Here is a 25,237-nt window from a genome sequence, read left to right as displayed (position 1 = left end):
GAGCCCAAAGCTTCTAGATTCAGTTTCTGCAACTATATTCTGATTACAGCCAGAACTACAACCTGGTCAGCCAAACAGGCTAGGCTCAATTCCCAGTAGTCTCAGTTCTCTCTGCCTGTCTGACTATTGTGCACTTTCAGCAAATTAATTAGGTGGTGCTGCTCTTCTTGAGAGTTTTATTTTGTTTTAACAGTTAAAACCAGATGGATTTTTATTGCCAAAATGCTGGTTCTCTCACATGCAGTATTCTAATCTGACAAAGACAGGGCATGGAAAGTGTAGAGGAAAAAAGCCAACAAAGAGGCAAAGAGTACTCTGGTCAGAGTTGTTATTGTTACCCATGGAAAATATAATTAAAGGGATGGATCAGACATACAATAAATCCAGTCCTCTGGAAACATTAGTTGAATCATTAGAAAATATGCACAACAACCCACTCCAATTTCTCATCCACAGCTTTCCCACTGTTTCGGTACATCCTGCCTAATGGCAGTATAGCTCGTTTCAGATGTCCATACATCATACCTTAAGTGGCAAAACACAAGGGAGTTTAGTAAGGAAGGTCTGAAACTGATTACTAATTGTGGTCCAGAGGTTGCTGGGAGAATCCATCGGCAAGGCTTCCATAAAGGTAGCAATATTTTCCAAACAGCGTAGCATTGCACCCCCTGCTGGTAAATTCTTTTTGTTGTTTAAACCCTGGGAAACAAAATGAGAACTGTAAACAACTGTACACATGCAGAAATGGTCCCTTAAGCAATATTTGGAAATGCTGAGGTTAATTTGTTCAGACCAAATACTACTTACCTCTTCTATAATGCTAATGATAAAACGTTGTGCAGGGAATTTGAACTGTGTATGTGACAGTTAAGTCTAGTTCAGTTCCTGAAGTATTGACCAAAAGATTTTGAGCCAAAATGTTATAAGCAGGGTCCTAACTCATAAGGTGCCTAGACTGGCAGGCAGTAAAAAAAGCAGAACTAGTAAAGTATTCACCAGTGGATTGCCCCCAACAAGTTATGTTCATTAATGTTCAGTTGACCACGTATACTTTGTTGGCTCGTGTACTAGGGTCAGGCCTGGAAAGACATAAGCAGTTTTAAAGTGATGTCAAAATCTTTCTATGAAGCAACTGCCATGTTCTTGGAAGAGCAGGATACATGCAAGTGACTAGTGCTAGTGGAAAGATAAAAGTTACAGTAGAAACAAGCCAAGTGCACAGAAGACAATCAGTGAAAGGCAGGCAATAAATCTTTGGACTACTTAGAGAAACTGCCAGCAGATACAGGGGAGAGGGAGAACTGAGATGTATGAGCAGAAATATTCCTGAAAACCAGAAATAGTGCTGGGGGAAGGGATGGTCCACACTACCAATGTGTAGGACAGCTCCAGGAGCTGGTCTGGGGGGGGGGGGGGGGGGGGGGGGGGGGAATAGAAAAACCTATCAGTGAGAGCAAAACCCAGAAGGAAAATGGTGTGGACAGCCTAATCCTTCTTCCAGGGAGGACAAAACAAAAATTCACATTGCTTTTGGTGATGCAAGTTTGAACTCTTAATGAATGAGGAGAAATGATCCAATATGCCTGATAACGCTAATAAAACTAGCGCCATTAACAGAGCTGATTGATTGCCAACATACCTCTAACAGCTGGCTCAGAGCAGCAATGGAACTCAGCTCACTGAAGTCCATAAGAGACGTGGCCAAGGTCCGTAAAAAACTTCCATCTGAAACTCAAATTACATTTTTACACTGACTGTCCATACAGAGGTAACTGAAAGGGTCAGAAATGCACTCTGGTACCACATATTACCTTTAATATTGCTCTGGAAGAGCTGGGGGAAGATGCCGTTGGGAGCCAGCTGATGGAACACACAACGGAGGAACTGCTTGGCCACACCTGCGGCATTTCCAGGGATCATCATGCTGAAATGAAGGGAAGGAAAAGGAAGAATAAAGAAATTGCACTGCAGATGTAACACTTCTCAAAGCTGACTACATGGAGAAAATAAAGATGATCCTATTCTTTTTAATTATGGAAGTGTTCAGTTATGAGTGAGACAGTCAAAAGCAGAACTGTCCTGATCCCAAAAAACAGTTCAGCGTCTTGATTTTTTGACTTCAGCTCGACTATGCAGAGCTGAAAAAGTTATGTACACATACCTAAAGTATTTGTCTCAATAAATTGTTGCATTTTTCCTGATTCTCCACATCGTTTTATTTGTGAGTCATCTGAGTCTGCAATACAATCCTGCTCTCATCTTGTGTATTTCAGTGATACAGGATGAGGTTCTTGGCTTTACCATAAGACACATGAACAACAATACTAATGTCTCTTGCAGTTTCCTTCAAGAGATGAAGTACTTCCTAATCATTCATAAAATGAATGGTTTCATTTAAAAAGCTAGAGTATTATCTATTTACTCATAAACTGCACATCTTAACATCTTTTTACAGCTTCTCAAAATGAATTTATCCTATTCAGCATCTGATTTACATAATGAGACATCACTACCAGGGATTCTCCATAGCCAAGGATGATTCATTTGATTGAATGTATGGAGATAGTTTATCAAGACAAATACTGAACACAGAACAAGCTAGAAAAAGCTGCACTGAAATTGTGGAAACCAGAAGGCATCTTTGAATTATGTCTGAATCTGAGTTTTTTCAAGGTCTATACATACGAATATGGGTTCCTCGTTCATCTTCAGAACACAGGAGATATTTGAAACAAGTGGGAAAGGACAGGTTTTTCCTCTTACTCATAAACCTTAAATAATTTTTTAAAAAGTTAAATTTAATTGATTTCAAGGCCAGAGAGGATGATGGTTTAGATTAATTGTTTCATTTTGGCCAAGGTATTCTTTGCTGCCATACCTTTCTGCTTGATTAGAAAAACTGGTACTTGATGCCAACCTGGAATAAAAATAAAAAAATAAATAAGTGAAGCTCATACGCTTTTTTGTGTTTCATTTTTAAGTAAGCCAATAAAGTATCGGGGGTATTTTTAAATAATAAACAAGAATTTTAAAGAACGCTTAAAATGTCACCAAAAAGGTCTTCTGAAGAGCAGTTAAACTCAGTCAAATCACGTTTGCACGACATATAAACTCTTATTCAGTCTTGCAGTCTCACAAATACTTAACAGCTCTAAAGAGAGTTCTGCTTGCCTCCCTGCACTAGCATGAAGATAATGAAGTATAACTATTGCCTTACATGCACAACATGGATAATTACTAACCTAGAGGGATTTGGAGAAAAAAAAAGTTTGCCAGAAGCTGCCTGCTGACTGAATTGTTTCTGATTAACACAGCCACATAGACTAAGCCAAAATTCTCTACTTAGCAGTCTGAAGTGAGGCTTCTAGTTCCAGATTTTGACACCTAAATAACTGGCCTAATTTCAGAAACACTAAGTACCTACAAGCTCTTACAAAGTCAGATGAGAAATACTGGGTTCTTAAAAATCAGGTCATTTATTTTAGTACCTAAATATAGACTTTGAAGCCAAATATGGGCATTCAGTGATGAAAATACTGAACACAGTCTTAAAGCAAAATCATGCACTTCAATATCCAGGACATGTAAACGAATAGAATCAGGGCTCATAATATCAAAGCAACACACCTTTAATACTAAAAGCCACTGAAAAGCAATTATAAATATGTACACTGGAAGCATCTCTCATATACAAAATACCACGCATTTTTTACTTTCATCTGCTGTGCATCAGTATTTCAGCTGGTATAAGTTGATATGTGTAAATAGAAAGTTCATAGAGCTATGCTAATTTACATCTGCTGATGATCTAGCCTTCAATGTTTATCTTTGATTCACAATCCTTTTAGGCTGGATTTAGCTGTTGCTCAATCCTCTGTCAGCCTCTGTTCTGAAGACAGTTTCTTCTCTAGTAACCACTGCAAAATCCAAAAAGGACCCTAAGGCAGTTCAGTCGAATACATCAGTGTAAACCAAAATGGATGATGATTTTCATTAATGATGCATGACAAGCTGGGAACACAGCATACTTTCAACGTGCAATAATCTCCGGCTGGATGGTGCAGGGGATTGAAGATTATATTCTCTTCAGTTGTCCCAGCATAAATCAGAAAAACTCATTAGAGCCCCTGACTCCACTGTTGTTAAGAGGAGTCCACACTAAAATACAACATATTAATTCTGCTGTGCAAAGCTAATTCTGGGTGAAAACAGGTCTGAGGCCACCTTCAAGCAATAAAGACCTTGATTCTGGAATAACTGTAGCATCTGCTTACATTCAAGCACATGAGGATTTCTACAGAATGCAGTGAGACTAATCACATGCCCAATGGACATTACACTTATTTTCAAGAATCTACTAAAGCGTAGAAATACAACGGCATAAAATATTTCTTCTAAAAGAAATCAAAGTCCTATGCAAAGTTTTTCTCTCCTTTCGAATGCAATAATGCAAGTGTGGTTTTTATGATAAATAAAACATTTGGTTTCTAACTTTGGAAAAACTTCATGAGACATGAACTGCACTAAACGCTTGGGAGCACCTGAAACTTTTTGAAATTTACAGCTTGTATGTATTTATCATTACTACTCCAAATATTTTGTTACACAAAGGCCATGAACCCCCATCATTACCTCCACTTTGCAGACCACAAAGCAGAACAGTAAATGGACAGTAGACAGTAAATGGATGTGTTTAAATTTGTACATGTTAAGAACAGAAGTTAAGCTTTTCAAAGCTCCTCACTAACTCAAGAGCCTATATGCCATTTTCAAACAGGGCTTTGATGCTTGGAAACCTAAATCTCACTGGAAATCAACGAAATAAGAATCAACAAGTCAAAAATCTTGATTCAGGAACTAGAGCATAAAGTTAAGTGCATGCCAGAGTCTTATAAACATGTCTATCTCTAATTGTCAGTAACTTGAACCCAGAACTTTTTTGCTTCTGAAAATCCCAATAGATGCCTATCTGTACCTGTGGGTACCCAAATAACTTTTGAAAATCTTTCTGTGTAACGTTTAGGTATTCTGAAAGACCCTGGATTTCCTAACTCATTTCCTCTTCTAAGCATGAAAGTAGTAGTTCTTTTTCTAAGAATAAAAATGCAAGAAGTCTAATTCATTCTCACCTCTGCTGTCAGATGGGTATTTCGAGGTAACGATACGGCACTGCTTGATGAAAGACAGTGACAGGTTATATACATGAGGCACCTGAATGCCTCTCTGCTTGTATATGCTACTTATTTTGCATGTATTCAAAATAATTCCTTTGTGGGGAGCCTCTTACTGGACTTCAAATTTGTCAGAAATGACAGCCAGTAGGAACAACATAGGACATTTACCAGGAATACCCCATGTTGCATGCCATCTGCTGCTCTAAAACAATCAGCTGTCTCACTCCAAAGATGCAGCTTTTCTTCCTCAAAGCACAGAAAAAGGTAGCCCGCTTGGCCCTCATCCTTTGATAATTTATCTTCCAAATGATTTACTCTCCGTGGCTGTAGTACTGCTGTATTTACAAGAATCACACAGAATGGATAGCATCTGTCTATATTAGAAACTTTGCCTCCATCAGAGTTCATTAGCAGTGACAGCAGGGAACTGCAGCCTTGCAATTAATGGGAATGGAGGACTTGAATAGCTGCTGTGTTTAAATGGAATTGGGAGGTAGTGGAGAGGCAGGGTTGTGAAGAGCCATGCCCCTGCAGAAGTCACAGTCAACCAATTTTAACTTCAGTCACTGAAAAGAACATGGGAAAGCAGAGCTGCGCATCATTTCTGCACTTCTAGTGCTGCTCAGAAATTTATTCTGAAACACCCTCAACGTATCCCTCCCACCTCTTACGCAGGAAGTTGTGGAAGTGGCCAAGGCAGCAACAACAAGTAATACAATAGTAATGGTGTGCTTCAATTATCCCATGCACATTGGGTAAAAGTCATGAGAAAAATAATAGACACCAAATGTTTAAGACCTTATTAGAGACAATCTCATGCAGCAGCTGGTTAGGAAGCCCTCATAAGGAGATGCAACTCTTTACTTAGTCTTAATTAGCATACAAAATATGGTTGAACAGCCAGAAGAGCTTCAGGTATGCTAACGAATTATCATACCTAGGAGTCAACAGTCCTCCAGGAGCAACAAAATTCAGACAAGCTGACCACATTTGTGCATAATTTCTAAAGCAGGAACTACATAAAAGTGAAAAACTCCATCAAAGCAGCAAAAAGGGGCAGCCAAGAGAATTAGTCTTTACAAGAAACACAGAAGTTGTTTAAGAACACTACATTGGAAGCACAGGGCCAAGGTACCCCACTTGTTAAGAAAGACTCCAAGTGAGCAGAGGAAAGGAAAGATTAGTGAAGTTATTAGAAAAAAGAAGGCTTCTTTCAAACAGCTGAAGTCATGTCTCAAATGAAAGCACAAAAGAACATAAATTCTGACAAAACCAGTGTAAAACAACAAGAAGCAAGGCCAAAAAACGATTCAAGGAGCAACTAGCAGAACGAATAAAAGCTACCAGTAAATTTTTCTTCAAATAAACAGGATCAAGAAGCACACCAGAGAGTATGCTGCATCGATTGCTGTTCAGGTAATAAACAGGGCACTCAAGGAAGATAAGGGTACTGCAGAGAAACTGAATTAATTCTTCACATCGCTGCTTACAGTGGGACAAGCTAGAGCGATTCCTGAGCTGGGACCTCCCTTTGGAGGGTAAAAGGGAAGGACATCAACAGAGCTGCCCAAAATTGAAGTGACAGTGGAAGAAGTTACATAAGAAATTGATAAAATGATGAGTAACAAAGAAGCAGACAGAACCAGATGTTATTCACTTAAGAGTTCTAAAATATATTACTTCATATAGTGAAGTTTATGTAAACCCAATTCCAGGCACAAAATTCTTTCAATCATAAGGGAGAGAGGAAAGTCCTGAATTTACCTTCCTACAGACTGCATGATGTCCAACAGCAGAGGAGCAGCCAAGTCTGGACTAAGGTGAATGAAGGTTGAGAGCACAACTATGGCCAGGCCTAATGTTTCTTCATCATATTCTTCAAGAATAGCCCCACAGTCATGGCACCTGCAAAGAACAGTTTTAAAAACTGCCATCAACAAATTTCAAATGAAGTATTACTATATATACATATGTGTATAATTATGTCTTTTTAAAGTACTATTATTTAGTACATTCTATTCAAAATTTATTTAGAAAGATAACGTAATTGTGATCTTTCTATAATTAATAACAGTCCGTGGCTTTCAAACATTAATGAAGCTTCTCACTAGCTGCACTGGCTGTTTCTTCACTGACAAATGAAAGAGGGCCACAGGGCAGGCCTTGTTTTGGGACCTTCATTGGTAATTGGTAGCTAATTCCCTCACTCTGTATTGGACTGCTTCAGTTTGTACTACTGAAGAGCAATCTGCAGCAGTGAAGACTAGCCCTCAGCAATGTGAACACCAGCCAGTTCATGCAACTTGGGCTCAGGCGAGGGCTCAAGTCCCTGGCACTCTTCTATTTAGCAGCATAGACACAAACAATGACACTCATAGATGATCTTAAAGAGATGGAACAATTTCACGTTGTCCTTCCTGTCAGTAATGAATTATAAATAACAAATTATACAATTAGGAAACAATGATCTGATCCGATTGATTCCCACAGCAGTTATAGCTATTAAGAAAGAAATGAAAGGACCTCTCAGGGGCACAGAACCTTAGATTTCAGAGAAGTCTCCTTTCCCAGGGCAGATTTGCTGCTGAGTCACTTATCCTTCCTAAAATGCTCAAAGAAAACTGCTGAAGTTCTGAAAGGGCTCCGTAACATCTAATTATAAAGGGGATGTCAGATTTAGGAGAGATGAGACAGGCTTTCACAACCTACAAAAAAGGCAAACCAATGTGGGAAACTGGCTTATCTCAGCCCAGTCGGAAGGCTGCTTAATTTGATCAATCAGTTGCTAATGACTCCAACAGATTGTGATATTTTAACTTAATGGAATTGTACAGGCAATTTTCTTGCTTTTGTTACTGAACAGAAAGAAAATATGGCAACAAAGTCACGAAAGTCAAGCTCAGCTGGTCTATATGTTAATAGGTGGTGCTAGAGTTTTGGTGAAATGGCCAAAGGAAGTGCCAAAGATAAGCCTAACTTTTAGGATGCTTCACTTCGTCACACAATAAGGTCCACTTCCAGTCACAGCCTGCATAATGGCCCTGTCTTTCTCCAGTGATCATCCTGGCATGTCTGTCTACTGGACTGAGTGCAGAAGCACAAGCAAGAACTTACGGTTTCTCTTCCCAGTTTTTGACTAAATTGATGAATGGCTCCTTGCTGACTGCTTTACTTCTCCATTAAATGAGTACACTTATGTTTAACACTTCCTTTAGAGGCATTTTAATCAACCAATTAAGGTTTGCAAAAGCTTTCGAGATCAGTGATTATCAGCATTAAAAATGCTATGTTGGTAACTGTTGATGTGTCATCACGTCATCTATTTCAACAGAAACCCAAAGGAATTTTAAAAAGCTTTTTTTTTCCCCCCTAAGGCAAAAGTGGTTTCTGATGGATCACAAAGAACCCTTGGTTGACAATAGGATGGAAAGTGCTTCCCCTGCCCTCCGTGCACACGCAACAGCCTGACTCATCATTTCACCTGTGCAAACTCACACAGGTCCTACTGACTTAAAAGCACATCTTGCTGGCAGGGTTTAGAAAATGTTTACCTAGGAGTAAAAAAATTAATTAAAAAAACTTATAGCATAGAGATAAATGATAGAATGGACTTTATATTTCCATAAAGTATATCTATACTTTACTTGACCGATTTGAAGTTCAACTAGTTCTTTCAAAGGAACAGAAAAAGAACTTACTTGTCAGTCATCACAGTGGGCTGGTCATCAGCAAATTCTTCTGGTGCAGGTACAAACATACTGACTATACTGGGTGCTGACAGCAGGCTAGATTTTGTGGCACCTTAAGGCAATTAGGGGGAAAAAAAAAATTCTAAGAAAATCACTAAACATAAATCCAAACTGCTTGAAGAGCAGACTTCTAAAGAAGAGCCATAATGGTTTTACTGTGCATAGAAATAAGAAATTAAGTGTGTCGACAAAAGGATATATAGCACATTCCTTGCTTCTGCCAGATTGTTCCAATTACCTAGAACTATCAATTAAAAAAAAAAAACACTTAAAAAAATCCTTAGGAAAAAGATAACAAAGACCAAAAATTCCAGGAAGGTGCATGTAATTGTGAAATCTACTCATTTTTTAGGGAGAGATGATGATTCTACAGTTGCTATGAGGCTGGACACCAGAAGATTTGAAGTCTTCCCATGTACTTCTGGGGAATTGCCTTTTCATAGTTCTCAGTGACATGAAGAAGGAAATAAGTTCATATGTCTCAACACCAGGTCATCAATCTATTCATACCATCCCTAACAGAGGCACAGGAGAGAAATCAGGAAAAGACAGCTAGAAGAAATAATTCATAAGGAGTTGAGAAACATTGAGAATATTGGAGGACTGATGATTAGAAATGGTTTCTGTTTAAAGTCTTCACAAGTGTCTTTATTCTCCAAAGCTGAGGGCATAGCCACTGTAATCATGCCAACATATGAGGTTCCCTTTGCCTTTGGCACTTTTTGTTCACCTAATTTCTGATGGAAGCTTGTTTTACTAGGAAAGGTTACGTATAATGGAAGATTCAATCTCTTGTCTTCTCCGAGTCCTGCTTTCCAGAATTACAGCAATATGGGGTAGTCTGACAGTCAAACATCTCTCCAGTATGGTGGTTCTCCCGCCTTGGCCCCTTTGTTTTCATTAAGCAGACAACAGCAATTGCAGAAAAAAAAATACAGAAGAGGCAACTCTCCAGCTAGTCTGGTTGCAAAGAATAATCAGACTCATTCATGAGCCATCAGAAACTTGGATCAAAGCTACTGTGATGTACGAGCTATGTCATTCATCTGAGATGCCTTGTGATGATGATTTAAATATTGTTAGCAGTTTCGTTCTCCAGGTCACTAAGACAGAGAGAGAGATTCAATTCGAAAAGAAAAATACCTCTTTTGGTTGCCACATGTAGCTGACATGATAAGAGAAGGCATTACTCCTGTTCCCATACAGTTCAGCTCCAATAATGAATCCAGGGAGCTCAGCTGGTAGACACTATCATTATTTTTATAAGCTGTCCCCAAGGGCATCTCATTCTAAAGACCAATCTATGAAAAGCTCATTTTGTAAACCAATTTTTAGAAGAATACCAATACCCTTTTGATGCCAATTCAACCACAGATTAAGTAATCCATTATCAACTTTCTTGCTGTTTGCTTCAATCTGCAGATTCAGATTTAATGTTAACATTAGCCTGTTCTGATAATATCTAACTATGGAAACAGGAGGAAGCTTCTCCACCTAAGCTAGGTTCACATGGAATTTCTGATGAGATAATCCCAGTTACTGCAGAAAAAGCAAATTTAATATCAGCTCTCGGGCAAAATAATCTAAGAAGCTCCCACCATTTCTGAACTCAAAATATGTGGAGTGATGAGGGCTTGTTTCACAAGAGTAAGACAGGTTTTAAACAATCATTTTACTAAGTATGGAAGGAAATATTTCTTTTACATACAGAATTCAGTACTTCATAATTGTCCCGAGATTTTGTTGGATATGAACAGACACTCCAGGAAGTCCAGAATACTCTTCAGTAACGTAGGACACCATCCAGAATGCAAGGAATAGGAGTAGATTTTCACATATTTCTAGCCAGTCTTTTTCCCCCCTCACAGATGAATAAAGATACCTCTACCATGACTTTGGAAGTTTCACTGTCATGTTCTCTAGATGTAAGTCCCACTGCAGCACACAAATGCTAAAAGCTGTCATGATGCAGGTTACAATGTTGAAATAAGACTTAACAACTCAAAATAAAAATGTCGTCTCTCGTGCACTAAACAGTAGGAAAAAAACATGATTTAGGCAAAGAAGGTAGGTCACTACCACATTGCAAGACTGTAAGAAAGTCTGGATGTATTTTGGCTGTGAGGGAGGAGAGTTCATAAACAAATTCAACCACATTCTGCATACAGAGTCTTTTATTTCCAGGTTGACAGCCAAAACAAGTACTAGCAGAAAGCCAGTACTTCTTATCAGTTGTCCCTGTCTTGAATGAAATGTCTTGTCTAATAATTTTTCAATAACCTACATTCTGCAGGACAGTTGAGGGCTTTAATAGAGCTGAATGGAACATAAAATTCAGCACCATTTGGTACTAACCAAAAAAACCTTCCTGGCAGTCTTAGCAGAGATATCAGGTCAAATGGACGCTGAACTAACCTCTGATTCTTAGTGGTGCTCCCTCCAAGTCGGGGTTTAGGCAAACAGGGACATTGCACAGCCGCTTTCCATGCTGTATCTGCTCTGTGAATAAATACAGAACATCAGTCTCCAAAACTATGAATCCAGCATCTGTCACCAGCACCACAGGTCTTAAACAGTTAAAACAAGAGAAAGACAAATACAACAGCTATTGAAAAAACAAAGAAAAGAGTTAATTTTTTAAGCATAGAAAAGGGGAGGGGAGGGGGAGAGAAAGATTAAAGAAGCCCACAAAGGAAAAAGGACACAGATAACCTAATACCAAAGACGACATTTTAGAAAAGTAAGTGTCATTAAACAAGAAAGGAAGTGCTAGCCATAAAGATTCAACAAGATATGGAATATATGAGTCACAAAAAAAGACAGTGTTTAGAAATACCAAGAGACTAGAAGTCAGGTATAGTTTGTGCTGACAGAAGCTAGACACAAAATTATTTTATTTTACAGATAGCAAGCTTGGGAAAAGAGTGGTTTGAAATAAGAAATGAGAGACAGACATGATACCTACCAATGTGTTAAAAAAAAAAAAAAAGCATGCATCATATACTTATGTGGGATAAGACTATTTCCTAGTTGTTATACCTGAGTATAATGAGTCTTAAAATTGTGGTGTGACATTAAAATGAAATAGTCACACTGAGCATTTGTCCTGAAAAAAAAACCAAAAAAAACTGTTTTCTGTCCAAATAACAATTTTACTTTGAAACTAGTGGTTGAAAAAGAGACTGAGAGACACAAAGCTTTCCAGAAAAGAACATTTTACTTTGTATCTCCATGCTTGGAGGCCTTTAGCTGGAATAAATGTTGGAGGGAAAAAGCCATAGATGTTGTGGAGAAAGCTAGTGGACTTGAAACAAGATTAACAAGACCGAGTTCCTAAGTGGTTTTGAGTACTGACTTGTTCCTCTTAAATACAGGCTAACTACTTCTTGCAGAGTGAAAGCAATAACTTTTTCATCTCTAAACCCCTGCCTGAGAAACTAGGTGATACCAGCTAAGTCTCTTCAATAAATAAACTTACCTGCTGATAGGACAAAAAAAAAAACAAAAAACCACAAAAACAAACCACCGTTATCATTGCCAAATTCTGACCTTTATGATTTAAGGATCTCATGCTGAGCATGCTACTCAGCAGACTGGAGCAGAAAGGATAATCCTTTAGCCATTCTTCAGCTACAAGATTTAGTTTGATGGAACTCGACGCTGAAGACTGAATTAAGCAAAAATTTTACCTCAGCTGTCCAGAACTGGTGGTGAGACATTCATTCAGCATGCTAAGTTCCATATAACATTTTAAGCATTCCTTTCTCTGGATGCATCTGGATCTGCTGATAAATTCCTAAGAAGCATGATTCCTTAATGTCACTAACCTCAAGATGGGCAATAAAATATCTAGCATTTATGATAAACCAGAATGAATTCATTGTTTAGTGACATCTGCTATGAATTTGGTCATAAGAGAAAACCTTTTCTAGACGAAAAAAACCAAATAAACCACTTGAGTAATGAGGAAATTATGTGCTTAATTCAGTTTTCATTGCTTCGCATTCACCTTAAAAGGGAGAAAAAACAGGTCAGTGAGTAAACAGAAACTTCAGGTTTTCAGCATGAGCTGGCAGAAACTTCTCTAAAGAGAAATAAAACTGGCTAGTACAAGGCACAACTCCTTGGTGTACCAACACCATTGTAAACATACATGCAAATAAATGATTCCATGTACCAGGGATGAAATCCTATACCTAATGAAATCAACAGTGATACTTCCATTTCATTCAATGAAGCCAGGCAATAATCCAAGTAATATGCAAAATTGTGGGGACACCACAGTATCAGAGGGACTACCTCCCAAATATGTAACTATTCCAATTCATACCAGGGAAGAATCTGGTATTCACTATAAAGTTTCACTTTAGACTTGAGATTGATTACTTATCTGCAATGGTAGAATAGAAATACTCACTTTTTTAATGGATTGATACAGAAAGCAATTGGTTTAGGAAACAGAAATAAAGAACAATAAATGCAGCTCACCAGTATCCCAAGTGCTGATATTGTGGGGAGCACTAGACTGGTGTTCCAGCTGCCTCTTCATTAGCTGGTTCATCGTCAGAGCTCCCAAAGAGCCTCTTTTCATTTGTCTGAACTGAGCTGCAAGTCAGAAATGCAGAAGTATTTCAGGGGCTCAGACAACATGTAAACCTACTCTTTTTTCCTGATCTTACAAGCCAGCATGAGATAAATACTGAAAGGACAATTACTGCTTGATCTAAGGATCTTGCTCAAGTCAATATGCACTTTTCACACAACTACACTACACAGGGTACAATTCTGGACCCAATGACATCAGTCATAAGTGACTTGGATTCAGGATCTCATCCGCTGTGTCAACTGTCAGTGCCTTTTTGTCTCTAAATATCATGAAAGCTCTTCAAAACACTTGGCATCTGAAGTGTAAGATACTACCCCAAAATTCCCATGCTGACAGGTGATAAATGTATACTTGAATCTCACTCACATACAATGTACCAAGGAAGGAAACTTGGTCTCCTCCCGGCAAAGTATGGAGGACTGCTCTCTGTCCATGCTCACCGTAGGAAGACAAATTCACCGACTGTGTACCACCAGCACTCCTCATGGGTGATGCAACCTGAACAGGCCTCCTAAGTACCCACCACTCAGGCATACCACCTGCACATTATTCTGAAGCGTGAAGCCAGCATGCCTTTGAAGATGGGTCCCTTTTGTAACTTCACTGCCATTCTTCTTACATGGAGCTATCAAGCAACAAGCATTCAATTTTTCCTCATCTGACTATTTACAATGCTTCTTTAAATGGATATTACTGTTTGCTTTAAGAGATGTGTCCCACTGGATAATGCTCCCACACACACAAAACAACCCAACTGTGGATTTAAAATTTAAGACTTTTTGATCATGTATTTTCTCAGTGCTTAAATGGAGGAAGAAACAGATCATATACAACTCCATTCCTACTTTTTTTCTCCATTCATAACAAAATTCAAATTGAACAAACATAATATATTCACTTTGACAGTTGAGTCTGAGCAATATATTTCCACCACTGAAACCAAAATCATTGCTCACAGTATGAAGACAGAGTTTTAAGGCCCTGCTTGAACAAGGCATGTGAGACTGCTGACACTCATCTCCATGTGGGAAAACTTAAAATGTTGCCTTAAGTATATGTTTAAGTGCTTTCCTCAACAGGGCCTTCAAGCAAGGGCAAAGCAGCAAAATCTTCTCCTAATGATTATTTTCATCTGCAACTACATTCAACATCATTAAAAAGAGTATTAACATATTATCAGGTAGTTCTGTTCTAAAATTTCAAACAGTACCCAGCTAAGCTCTGAAAATAAACCCAGCATTTCACATTATTAACTGTGATGAAGAAGTACAGACAAGGGATAAAATACAACTTTCAGAAAGCTCTGAGGGGTTGAGTGCCTTCTCCTAAACTTGCTCTACTCAGTTTCTACCTGAGAGTTTCAAATTCAGAGTAAGCAGAGTACTCCCTAACAAAACAAATACAGGCCCTGAGTAATAATAAACACAGTGATAACTTCAGTGGGAATCTGCGCACTGAAATTATTTTATTAGGTGAAGTATTTTAAGTTTTCCCTCATTATATCTTTTCAGAGTGCATTTAAACTCTATATTTGGTCCAAGTACAAACTTCTCCAGCATTGCTGCAAAGCAGTCCTTGTATAACTGAACTTCTGGAACTGAACCAGACCAAGAGACCATTCCATGTTTCACTTTTAAAAGTTATATTGCAGCTGCCTTTCACAGCAAATCAGGAGAAAAATAGAATTTCCATCATTTCCAGGGCAAGGATTTTAAATAGATGCTTTATCACTTTATCAAGCATAGAATTTCCTGAGGAAAGAACAGCAATTAACGTTAGAACTGACAAGACTGCTTGCAGTGCAGATGACTGTCAAAATATAGAAAATTATCTCTTTGAATTTTCTTAACAGCTTTTGCAATTGTAATTAAAAAAATTTCATGCATATTTCACATAACCAGGCTATTGTTGAGCAGGCTTGGGTTTCCAAGGTTATTTACCTGGTTTCTCAAGGACAGCCATGATTTCAAATATTGATAAGTTAGGAAAAAAAATCTAAAAAACAAAAAACCCAGAGAGCTGCCAGCCTTTGAACAGTGTTGGAGCCAGGCTGATTGCTGTGGACCAGCACATGACTTTTCATGCCTATGACTGACTAGTGGCATAAGGAGGGAAGTTTTACTTGATCAGATTTTCTACAAGAAACCTAACAATTATGAGACGATCAGTAACCTTCGTATAGTAGCTGGTGAGCCTTTCATATGTTAGCTAGAGATCTGGTCAGTCATTCCTCCATAGCTGTGGAATTCTCTACTCAAGAAGAGAAGTCCAAAGGCAAAATCTTCCTATCACAGTTAATGATGTATGCCTTCTGCGGCCAGGCACTGGCTGTACAAGCAATGTTATCTATTTGTGTTACAGAGTGCCTTGTGCTCACAGTCCTGATCAGGGTGTATTATGCAAAGCACTGTAAAGACACATAGTAGAAAGTCAAAAATATTTCAGCCTAAATGGACAAGAGGCACAATGGAAGCATCCATGTCCCTTTTTGCAGTTGGAAACTGAGGCACACAGAAAGAGGAAAGGAATATTTACAAAGGAATGTAGGCTCAGTATCATATAGATACTATTCCCAATTTCATATATTGGAATTTACAGGAACACCTAACACTCAGTGAAACCAGACAGAGATAGGTCTTAACTGGCACCTCTTTAGCTGCTTTAGTAAGTGACACCTGTATCATTTAGGTGGCCAACAAATGTACTCTGGCTATGAGATGTACATGACACAAGACACCTGTGGTAAAACTGGAGAGGAAACCTCTAATTTGGAGTACTCATCTAGCATGTCTAAAATAACACCTTCCTTTAATAGGCCAGACATCCCTTCCAGTCAAATCAGCAGATGCTGAATTTCAGAAATTAAAATTTAACTTTTCTACAGCAATCTGAAATTGCAGTTCAGCAAGACAGTTGAGCTGATCTAGCAGCTCACTGGTATCAAAGCAGGTCATTATTTCCCCTCCCTTTTGTACTAGTCAGAGTCCTGCCCCATCAACCTTCAGATGTGTTACTTAACATTACCTGGATGGGCACACCATTCTGGATTTTGTTAGTGTTTTAAGATGCTTCCACCTTCCAATGTTATCTACATCTGTTCTGTTAAGCCATGTGTCAATGTCTACTTAAACCAACCCAGTTCACTTTCCATTGAAATGGGTATGGGAGTCTCAGCTAAATAGTTACTGCATTTCAGCGAGCAGCTGAGGAAGCAGCATTTCAAGGCATTTTACAAAAATTGCAAGAGATTTTTTTCCTAAGGTACAGCAAGAAATGTACTGAGGACCATAGTAACAGCCCTGTGGAGCTCTCATCCTCTGCTTCTGTGCACTGACAGTTGATAACGCTTTCTCTCACTGCAAAATAAACATTCAGCTTTAGTGAAATATTGTTTTTAGCTGCTACCTATTCTAATTCAAGAAAACCACATTTGTCAAATTTGCCATGTCACAACAGAAAATCTTGCAGCCACTAACTGCTAAAATCCTGCTGATCATCACAGATTTAACAGTTCTAATGATATCCGACACAGCTGTACTTCCAAGATCCAATGAAACTCAGGGGAAGGCATTTACCATACATGACATGCATCTGATTCACAAATACAGCAACTTAGATTTAATCCTCAAACCAGAGGTAAACTTACTTGATATGGAAGAGTGACTACTTGTCTCCGGGACACCTGCTTCAAGGGTCGGTGCAGATGATGACTCTCTTGGCATTTCCAGTGTTGAAAGTCCTTTGGCAGCAGGATCTGCACATGAAAATTGTGCTTAAACTCTCAGTATTTAGAATCAATAAATATTTTCCATCTGTCTTCTCCCTGGATGCCTTTTTCACATCTTTTCAGTCATCCATTCACCATCTGGCATTCCCAGCAGTTTTAAAAGGATTCAGTGTGTGTGTTGTAAGAATTTTTATAGAGGCACAGGGATCTACTGCTTAAAATCACTTTTTAAAGGAGATTTCTACCTAAGCTCTTTAGAGCTCAGAACTAATAAATGCGCATAGAGTTTGATTTTGATCCCACTCACAGAGTGATTATCAGAACCACCAACATAGCAATAAGAGTGGTACCACTGATGTAAAGCTAGTTTAAGTGACAGCTTAGCATCTTTTAAAAGCCTTATCTCCAACATGTTATCAGTTTTCATTCAGAAGACTGCTGATCTAGCAGTTGATCCTAAAGATTCAAAGAGTTTAAGATTCTATCATTAATAAGCCATTAAAACTAATGTTTTTATCTTATGATAAATGATACCGTCAATATGGGAAGAATAAAGCAAAGAAATTTTCAAGTGTTGATGGCTGGTTTCAGCATATCCTATAAAAATGAACATGTATCTGTGGTGTAAAAAGTCTCAGGCAGGAAACTCTGTAGCCCAGCATCGTGCACTTGAAGAAACAACCGATTTGGATATTTAATTCAGAGATCAGTTATATCAGAAGCCCTTCTAAAACATATGGAAGTATAATAGGCTGACAAAGCTTGAATAAGACTTTGAAATTATAATCAGCCCGTTATGATGGCGATATTAAACCTACTTAAATGAATTACAACACATGTTCCCAAATAAACTAATCAATAAGGCTAAACAAAGCAAAACAGAACATGAGATACATTAAACTACCCAAGTCACTAAATTACCTAGTTTTCTAAATTGCCTGTATCAACCTGTAATGTAAGTGAGCACTTAATGAGTCATTGTGAATGTTTTATGCCCCCCTTGGGTGACATACTTAGATGCATGCCGCCAAATGACCACCATATATGCTATAATCCTAGGTTCCACATGGTGGTTCAGAACTGGGACAGCCCTTCCAAGCAGTTTCAAGGATGATAGTGTTAGTTACTGCATGAAAATTGGCCCTTACTAATGGTCAAAAAAGCATTTGAGTCTAATTGCACAATTCTTTCATGATCATTCTTCTCTAAGAACCTATATGAAAAGTTCAAAAGCACTCCGCTCTCTCTTGTTTTTACAAAGCTCCAGCGGTTCTTCAGCTTACTGGAACCATAAATGGGACGATAGGCCTGAAACATAAAGGGAACAGCATAACTATGATCACACTGAATGATTTCTCCTTGTAAAAGTGGAATATTGCAATAGGAAATTATACTATGGTTCCCCCTGAAGCAATTAAGAAAGAAGATGTGAGGTCAGGAATGCATAAATATTCCCCCTCATTTCACTGGCAACAAAGAACTGAGACCTGAAGGATTCTTTCCTTTTTTAATTAATATGTTAAAAAGAGAGACTGGGAAAAGTTTAATAACTGAAAAATCCTAAAAAAAAAAAAAAAAACCAAAAAACCAGCCACAGAAGTAAAGAGGCAGCAGCATATAGTTTTTAAAACTGTTTGACACATCCAATTGGAAACTGAGGAAACAGCTAAAACACACTTTCTCTCCACCTGAAAAACTTAGTAACAAAACCCTGTATTGGAATGACCTGAAAAAACTTGGGATACACAGAAATACCGTATGGCTTTCCCCATGCTTGAACTTTAAATCTTTAACAAACACAAGCCATGTAAACTTTGTAGATACCCAATACAAAGAAGGCTACAAAAAGTTTCTAGTGTATAAAAACAAAATGTGTGTATGTCTGATCCTAAATGCAAACTGTTGTTAATTCCAAGTGCTCTTAGTTCTGAAGTCTACAGCCTGCTCAGCTTTACACTTCGTGATCCAGCCTGCTTTCCACTGCCTTATGCTTGCAGAAGAAAAAGGCCAAAAATCACTACACACAAAAGAGAATCAGCGTAGCATGGACTAGATTAGCAGGATAAAAGGCACAGAAATATGACAATTTTTCTGACTCCCCATATAAAGAGACCATGGAGTTTCATTCCCTAACTTGGATATCAGAACCAGTATTTTTGTCACTGAGCTCCACCTCCTTTTCAAATGGGCCTTCATACATGTATGATACCTGTATGGTTAGTACACTCCTTGTGAGAAACAAACACCTGAAAGCATTCAGCTAGCTCAGACATCAGATGCTATATATACACATTGTTCCCTATACATACACACATCTCTCCCTACACTGGTCTGTTACTAAAACCTTCATGCAGTAATAAGCCTTTTGATTGAGTCAGTGATTGAGCTCACCTGCCTCCTTCTGCTCTCCCAGCTTGTCAAGGATGTTAAAGGAAATGTCCAGGTATTCTCTCTGAATAGCACTCACAGCAATCTTCCTCTGCTTCCTTTGGCGAGGAACAATCTGAATCTTAAATTCTGACTCCTCAGTCTCCTCTACTTGTTTCTGCTCCATGTTTTGTTCAGTGTCAGACTCTGTGTTGGTATCAAGTTTACCACTTTCTGTTTGGTTTTCGGAATCTTCGGGGACTTTAAGAAGGACTGTTTTTACATTTGGGCTTGGAATTGCTCCACTAGGTCTAATTTCCTCCACACTGAACTCAGAGTTATCATCAAGGGACATTTCTGGAAGGGCAAATGACTTCTGCAGCAGGTCCCTTTTCTGTTTCAGTGTTAGTGGGTTCCCACAGGACATATCCTGAAGTTCTGCTGGCTTAACTGTCTCTGAAGAGTCCTTTTGATCTTTTGGAGAAGTGGAAAGGATCTCCTCTATTCCTGCTGAAGCATTGTTGCTTGTATCCTTAGAACTAAAGTCTTTGGAGCAATCTTCAATGCTGAACTGGACCAGAGGAGTTGTGCTGAGACTGAGTGCAGAGACATTGATAGGAGTTGAGGGAGACGATGCGGCAGTTTTGCCAGAGACCTCATCATTCAGCTGGTTTGTTGTTTCTTCTTCTTCATCACTCTCCACTATTCTAAGGGGAGGAAGTGGTTCAAAGACTAAAGAGTCACTGTCTGAAGTGGAGAGTACTGAATGCTTTTCAGGACCTGATGTTGAGTCAGAGGACAAATCTATCAGATCTAAATCCTCCTTGGGACCAGCAGGTTTAACTGGAGAGTCCACTTTCACTTCATAGGTTTCCATGCAGTTTAACCTAACTTCTGGTATGACAGGTCGTCTTGTTTCCTGGAAACTCTCTGTACGAGGAAGATTTTCTTGTGTTTCTATATTTTCAGCTTTAGTAGAAGAATTCTGCCGAGATCGTCCATAATCACTCTGCCTGTGTATGGCGTAAGCAGCAGGGACAGGTGGTTTTTCTAAGTCACACCGGTCTATGCAGGACTTCCTGCGATGTTCATCTAATGAAAACAACAGGGAGTCTGCATTCCCTATATCAAGAGATTTTTGTTTTAGAGAGCGCAGTTTTTTTTTCTGAATGCTTTCTTCTCTCACACAGCGTAGAATACTGTCTTGTAAGGCCCCCGTCTCTCTATATTCAGCCAGCTCTATTTCACCTGATTAAAACAGAAAGAGCTAATACTACCTCAGCTGGAGACTTCTGGCATATATTCATCTTTATCTCACGATTCAAAAATGACTGGCATTTCAAATACAAACCCAGTATTAGTCAAAATGGTCTAAATTTTGTTTTAACCTCAAAGCCACATTACAGATTTTTACAATGAACAACAACAAACCCTACTATTTGGATAATAGGATTTATCTAAGTTCTATCCAAATTCTACTTATCCTGGACAGATGTGCCCTGAAGATAGACTGTTTAACCTTATGCATTGAATAGAATATAGCAAAGGCAAGTAATTTCTACAGACACTTGGGATGGCTACATTAGGCATGAGAGATGAAAGAAGAAATGAGCTACACAGACCACTCTGAAGAGGTTTCAAAATAAATTTGGACTACAGAATTGTGGACACCATTTGGACATGAGAGTATATTAGAGCAGATCTACATGTTATTTACTGCACCAAAGCGGGCTTAAAATGGATGCTTCTAATTCAAGAAGCAAGGGTAGCAACAGCAGTGAGGATGGGGCAGCACAAGCCTGAGATCAGAGAGGTATTCAGAGAATTTTTCCCCCAGTGATCCTAGACCCCAGCAGAGTTTAGCAACTATCACACCACAGTCATACCTCCCCATCCTAGGGAGGAGTAAAGTGAGCACAGTTATACTTGCTGGTAGTACCACTGCATTGGTATTTTACTATGTGAACACATTCATTGAGAACATTTTAAAAGGTTATCACTGTTGTTATTATGAAAGATATTTTCACATAAACCAGAATATTCCTGATCATTATTATCCCCATATTTCAAAATGTTCCACATATGAATCACCATGCAAAAAAGCAGTGAGAAAAGTTAAAGTAGATGTTTGCTCCAGTCAGAATCATTCCCCCCCGTGCAAACACCTGAAAGAAAAAAAGGCAGATGGGTGGTGATGGAAATCTCTTCAATTTTTTTAGGGTATTCATTTCAGAAACCTAAATTTGAAAAGAAAATCCTTCCTGTTTTTTGAAACCACGAAATGACCCTTTTTACCAATGGAATACCATAATATTTGCAGCAGCAACAACAAATTGGCTTACCCTAGAGTCCCACCTCATCAAAAAAATCAGTTTCTGCGAAAAAATAAATTTGAGTAAAAATCTTCAGCCCAATGGTGGAAGAAAATTGCAACAAATCCTCTTAAGCTTTTTTACATTCAAAAGAGCTTAAAGTTTCAGAAAACAATTGCTGATTTTAGATATTTTTATTTTGGAGTGCCTACTTCGAGACTCCTGTAAGAGAGTTCATTCAGGGAAATGAGGAGTACCTGCTCTCAAAAGTCAGACAGAGTCCTTGTATTCAAATAAGGCAGTGCAACCAGCTCTACAAAGAAAGGTGGTAGCTTGAAACTAAGAGTAGGAAATTGTATTTCTGCATGAGTTTATACCAACAAAACAATTCATACTTCTCTGAGCATTCATCTCAACTGGTTGATATTTCACCATTTTGCTGCCACCAATTCTTTTCAGTCTTGCAAAGAAAGTTTGAGATTCTTTATTGCAAGGTCCAGTTGGTGTATCATGAATATCAGATTCATCAAAAACACTGTCTTCCTCTGCTGGAGAAAGAAAAAACTTTATTACTCTTAAGAGAGTGCAATTCCTTGAATGAAAAGTTGTCTGTGTAACAAAAACTCAGCTAGTTTCAATTAAATTTGAATTGGAAAATGAAGAATCATCTGAAGTTTGCAAGAAAATTTCTATCCCAGGTATAACTGCCATTCTTGTTACATCTTGAATTAAGGTCAGAAAGGAGAGAGATAAATGAAAAATGGGTTACAATGCAACAAAAGTATATCAAAGCTTTTACCATTCTAAGCTGATCTTTCCTATTAATAATAATACAGATTCTTTAGATGGAAGAAATAGAATATATCTGGATACTGACTTGAGTAAATAACTTCTATAGTGCTCAGTGAGAAACTGAAAATTGAAGAAGATTGAAATTAGTACAAGAACTGCAAGGTCACTAATAAACCAGCAAAATAGGAAAGTGAAAAAGGAAATGGATAATCTTGGGAAGCTGGTAATAGTAATAGAATAAGACCTAACAGTATGAATTATGAAATTATTGATCTAAGTAGTAAAACATCATGCTCTAATTTGAGACTTGCTGGTTGAAAATGGCAGAGAGTAAGAAAGATCCAAATCTATTTACCTATCAAAAAATAACCACATTACCTGTATGAAATGGCTATAAAAAAAGAAATTAAAAAAGGAAAAATCCATATCTATCGTGTCTAGTGATTGATTTCCAAGGAAGTAGGAAACACTAGTGGGACAATACAGAAAACAGAGCACTCAAGAGAAGAAACAAAAAAGTTCACCTTGTTTATTCTAGTAAGCAAACATGGAGAGGAAATGCTTTTGGTGTCTAGGAATGAAAAGGCAAGCAAGCCAAAGAGTTAGAATGGCCAAAAACTGAAGACTTAAACTGGACATTAATACCTTCAGCTTTGAAATTGGAGGAAAGTTTCTACTACATGTGAAGCTATGGAACTGCCACCTAAAAGCATCAGGGATAAGACACCTAATTGATATGAAGAATCCAGAAAAATCAAAGTTAATAGTAAGAATTTCTACAGGGACTGGGTTTAGTAAGTTAGGAGATCACTTTTAACATCATGTCCTATGTGTCTAACTACTTCTTCCCCTTGGCAACAAATGCTTCTTCTCACAAGACTTATCATCAGCCCTACAACAGTCTGTACACATTCCATGATCCCCACAACAAAGCTTGGCAGAAAAATTAGGAAAAAGGTTCAATACTGGGAAAATCCATCTTTAGCATAGGGATTCTTGCTGCCTGACAATGAAATCCTCATCTGTTGATCATCTAAACACCACCTTTGATGATGACAGCAGCACACACACTACCTGACCAAAGACTAAACAAGCCTCCTTAGAAACAGTGGGAAAGGCTTCAACTTTCCAAGTCCTTACAAAATGATACTGGCTGCTTCTTGCAGGTGGAAGAGAACTTTCCTACGTCCTCTTTTTTTCTGCAGCACTTCAGCAAAGGAGGAGAATCAGCCCTATGATTAAGTCAGCATTTACAGAGTAAAATTTGCCTATTTATGGTCCTTTACCTCTGAGCAGCCCAAAGCCCTTCACAACAGCTCTGGAAAGCAAGTAAATATTATTCTCCTTACTTTAAACATAGGGCAACAATGATGAAGTGAGACACAAGGCCACCCAGGGAATCAATGTTGGACATGGGATTGGAACACCGAGTTTTCTAAACCTAACTTGGCACTTACTGTGAACAGCAAGCTGCGTACTTAGGCACCTTGCTTTGTCTTAGAAACATCTCAGAATCAATCCAGAAACTGAATGTATTTTATAAATGTATTACTACTACCCTCAGCATTCTTAAGTCATTATGAATTAAGTCATTAACTCAGCTCAAAACAAAGACAAATTCATAGTAAGACCACAGTTATTTGAACCCTCTTAGCCCTCCGCTAGCAATACAAAACATCCAAATGAGTAAGAATATGCAATACATCATTTACATCCATTTTAAGGTTGCTTTAATTTGCTAGAGCTGAGTAATAGGGTGTTCAGGTAAAAAAAATTTTGTGTCCTTGATCTGCTGGATCTTTTTATGAGCAACAAGCAGCAAAAGAGGAAAAGGTACTGACATGCATAAAAAGAGTGCTTCTTATATTCTTCTTCAGAAGAAGAGTTTGCTGCACACTAGGAAGACTGTTTGAGAAGGAGGATGTAAATAGCAAATAAGCAGCTAAAAGGCAAAATAGCTGAAAGGCAGCTACAGATTAACGTCAAAAGAACCTGTTAAACTTTGATCATAAATACTTATCACGTAATAAACTTCACAATTGTAAGGAACTACACACAGTGACACCATGTTATTTCAAGCCCCAACCTTACACCAGTTCACACCATCACAGTACCTCTGTTACAGCTAGCAAGCACATACAGAGTTAACAATCGGACGCAGACTGTAACGGTTGAACCATTCTCTTCTGCCTTTAGACGTCTACATCATATATGCCTGCATGTCAGCTAGTCAACTTCAGCTCCTTTTACAGAGAAAAGCAAACTATAGACTGAATTCATCATTTTCTCTTTTCAACAAATATTTGCTACTATGCCACATTATTACAAAATATAATCAGAATGCGGTGTCAGGCTGGTTGCACACCTTGTGAGTGGGCATGATCAGTTAATATCATCATAGAAAGGCCAAGGACTATCCAGGCATGGTGACTGAACTACTATGTCTAAGGTACACTCCCTCCAAGAGAAGTTAGACTGCTGTGCTATGCTTAGCCTACAGAGAAATTGTG

At 38.3% G+C, this 25,237-nt stretch overlaps 1 protein-coding gene across 7 annotated transcripts in view; it reads right to left on the bottom strand.

The window, feature by feature from the left end:
• UNC79 (unc-79 subunit of NALCN channel complex) overlaps positions 1-25,237 on the bottom strand; it is a 127,816-nt gene that overhangs the window by 43,134 nt on the left and 59,445 nt on the right. For 5 of the 7 annotated variants that reach the window (XM_076345336.1, XM_076345339.1, XM_076345340.1 and 2 more), the window contains 11 exons: positions 22,331-22,483; positions 19,648-20,871; positions 17,176-17,283; positions 13,412-13,528; positions 11,339-11,422; positions 8,873-8,975; positions 6,939-7,079; positions 2,879-2,917; positions 1,812-1,924; positions 1,640-1,725; positions 526-699 (listed from right to left, as the gene is read on the bottom strand). In XM_076345336.1, coding sequence (XP_076201451.1) covers positions 526-699; positions 1,640-1,725; positions 1,812-1,924; positions 2,879-2,917; positions 6,939-7,079; positions 8,873-8,975; positions 11,339-11,422; positions 13,412-13,528; positions 17,176-17,283; positions 19,648-20,871; positions 22,331-22,483 — 2,342 coding nt within the window. The remainder of the gene's footprint in view (positions 1-525; positions 700-1,639; positions 1,726-1,811; positions 1,925-2,878; positions 2,918-6,938; positions 7,080-8,872; positions 8,976-11,338; positions 11,423-13,411; positions 13,529-17,175; positions 17,284-19,647; positions 20,872-22,330; positions 22,484-25,237) is intronic. The other 2 variants (XM_076345338.1, XM_076345337.1) reach the window with 2 other exon arrangements.

Source organism: Aptenodytes patagonicus, chromosome 7 (assembly GCF_965638725.1).
Source record: "Aptenodytes patagonicus chromosome 7, bAptPat1.pri.cur, whole genome shotgun sequence".
Taxonomy (NCBI): domain Eukaryota; kingdom Metazoa; phylum Chordata; class Aves; order Sphenisciformes; family Spheniscidae; genus Aptenodytes; species Aptenodytes patagonicus.
The sequence above is the reverse complement of the archived record's forward strand: the minus strand, read 5'-3'. Positions and strand labels throughout refer to the sequence as shown.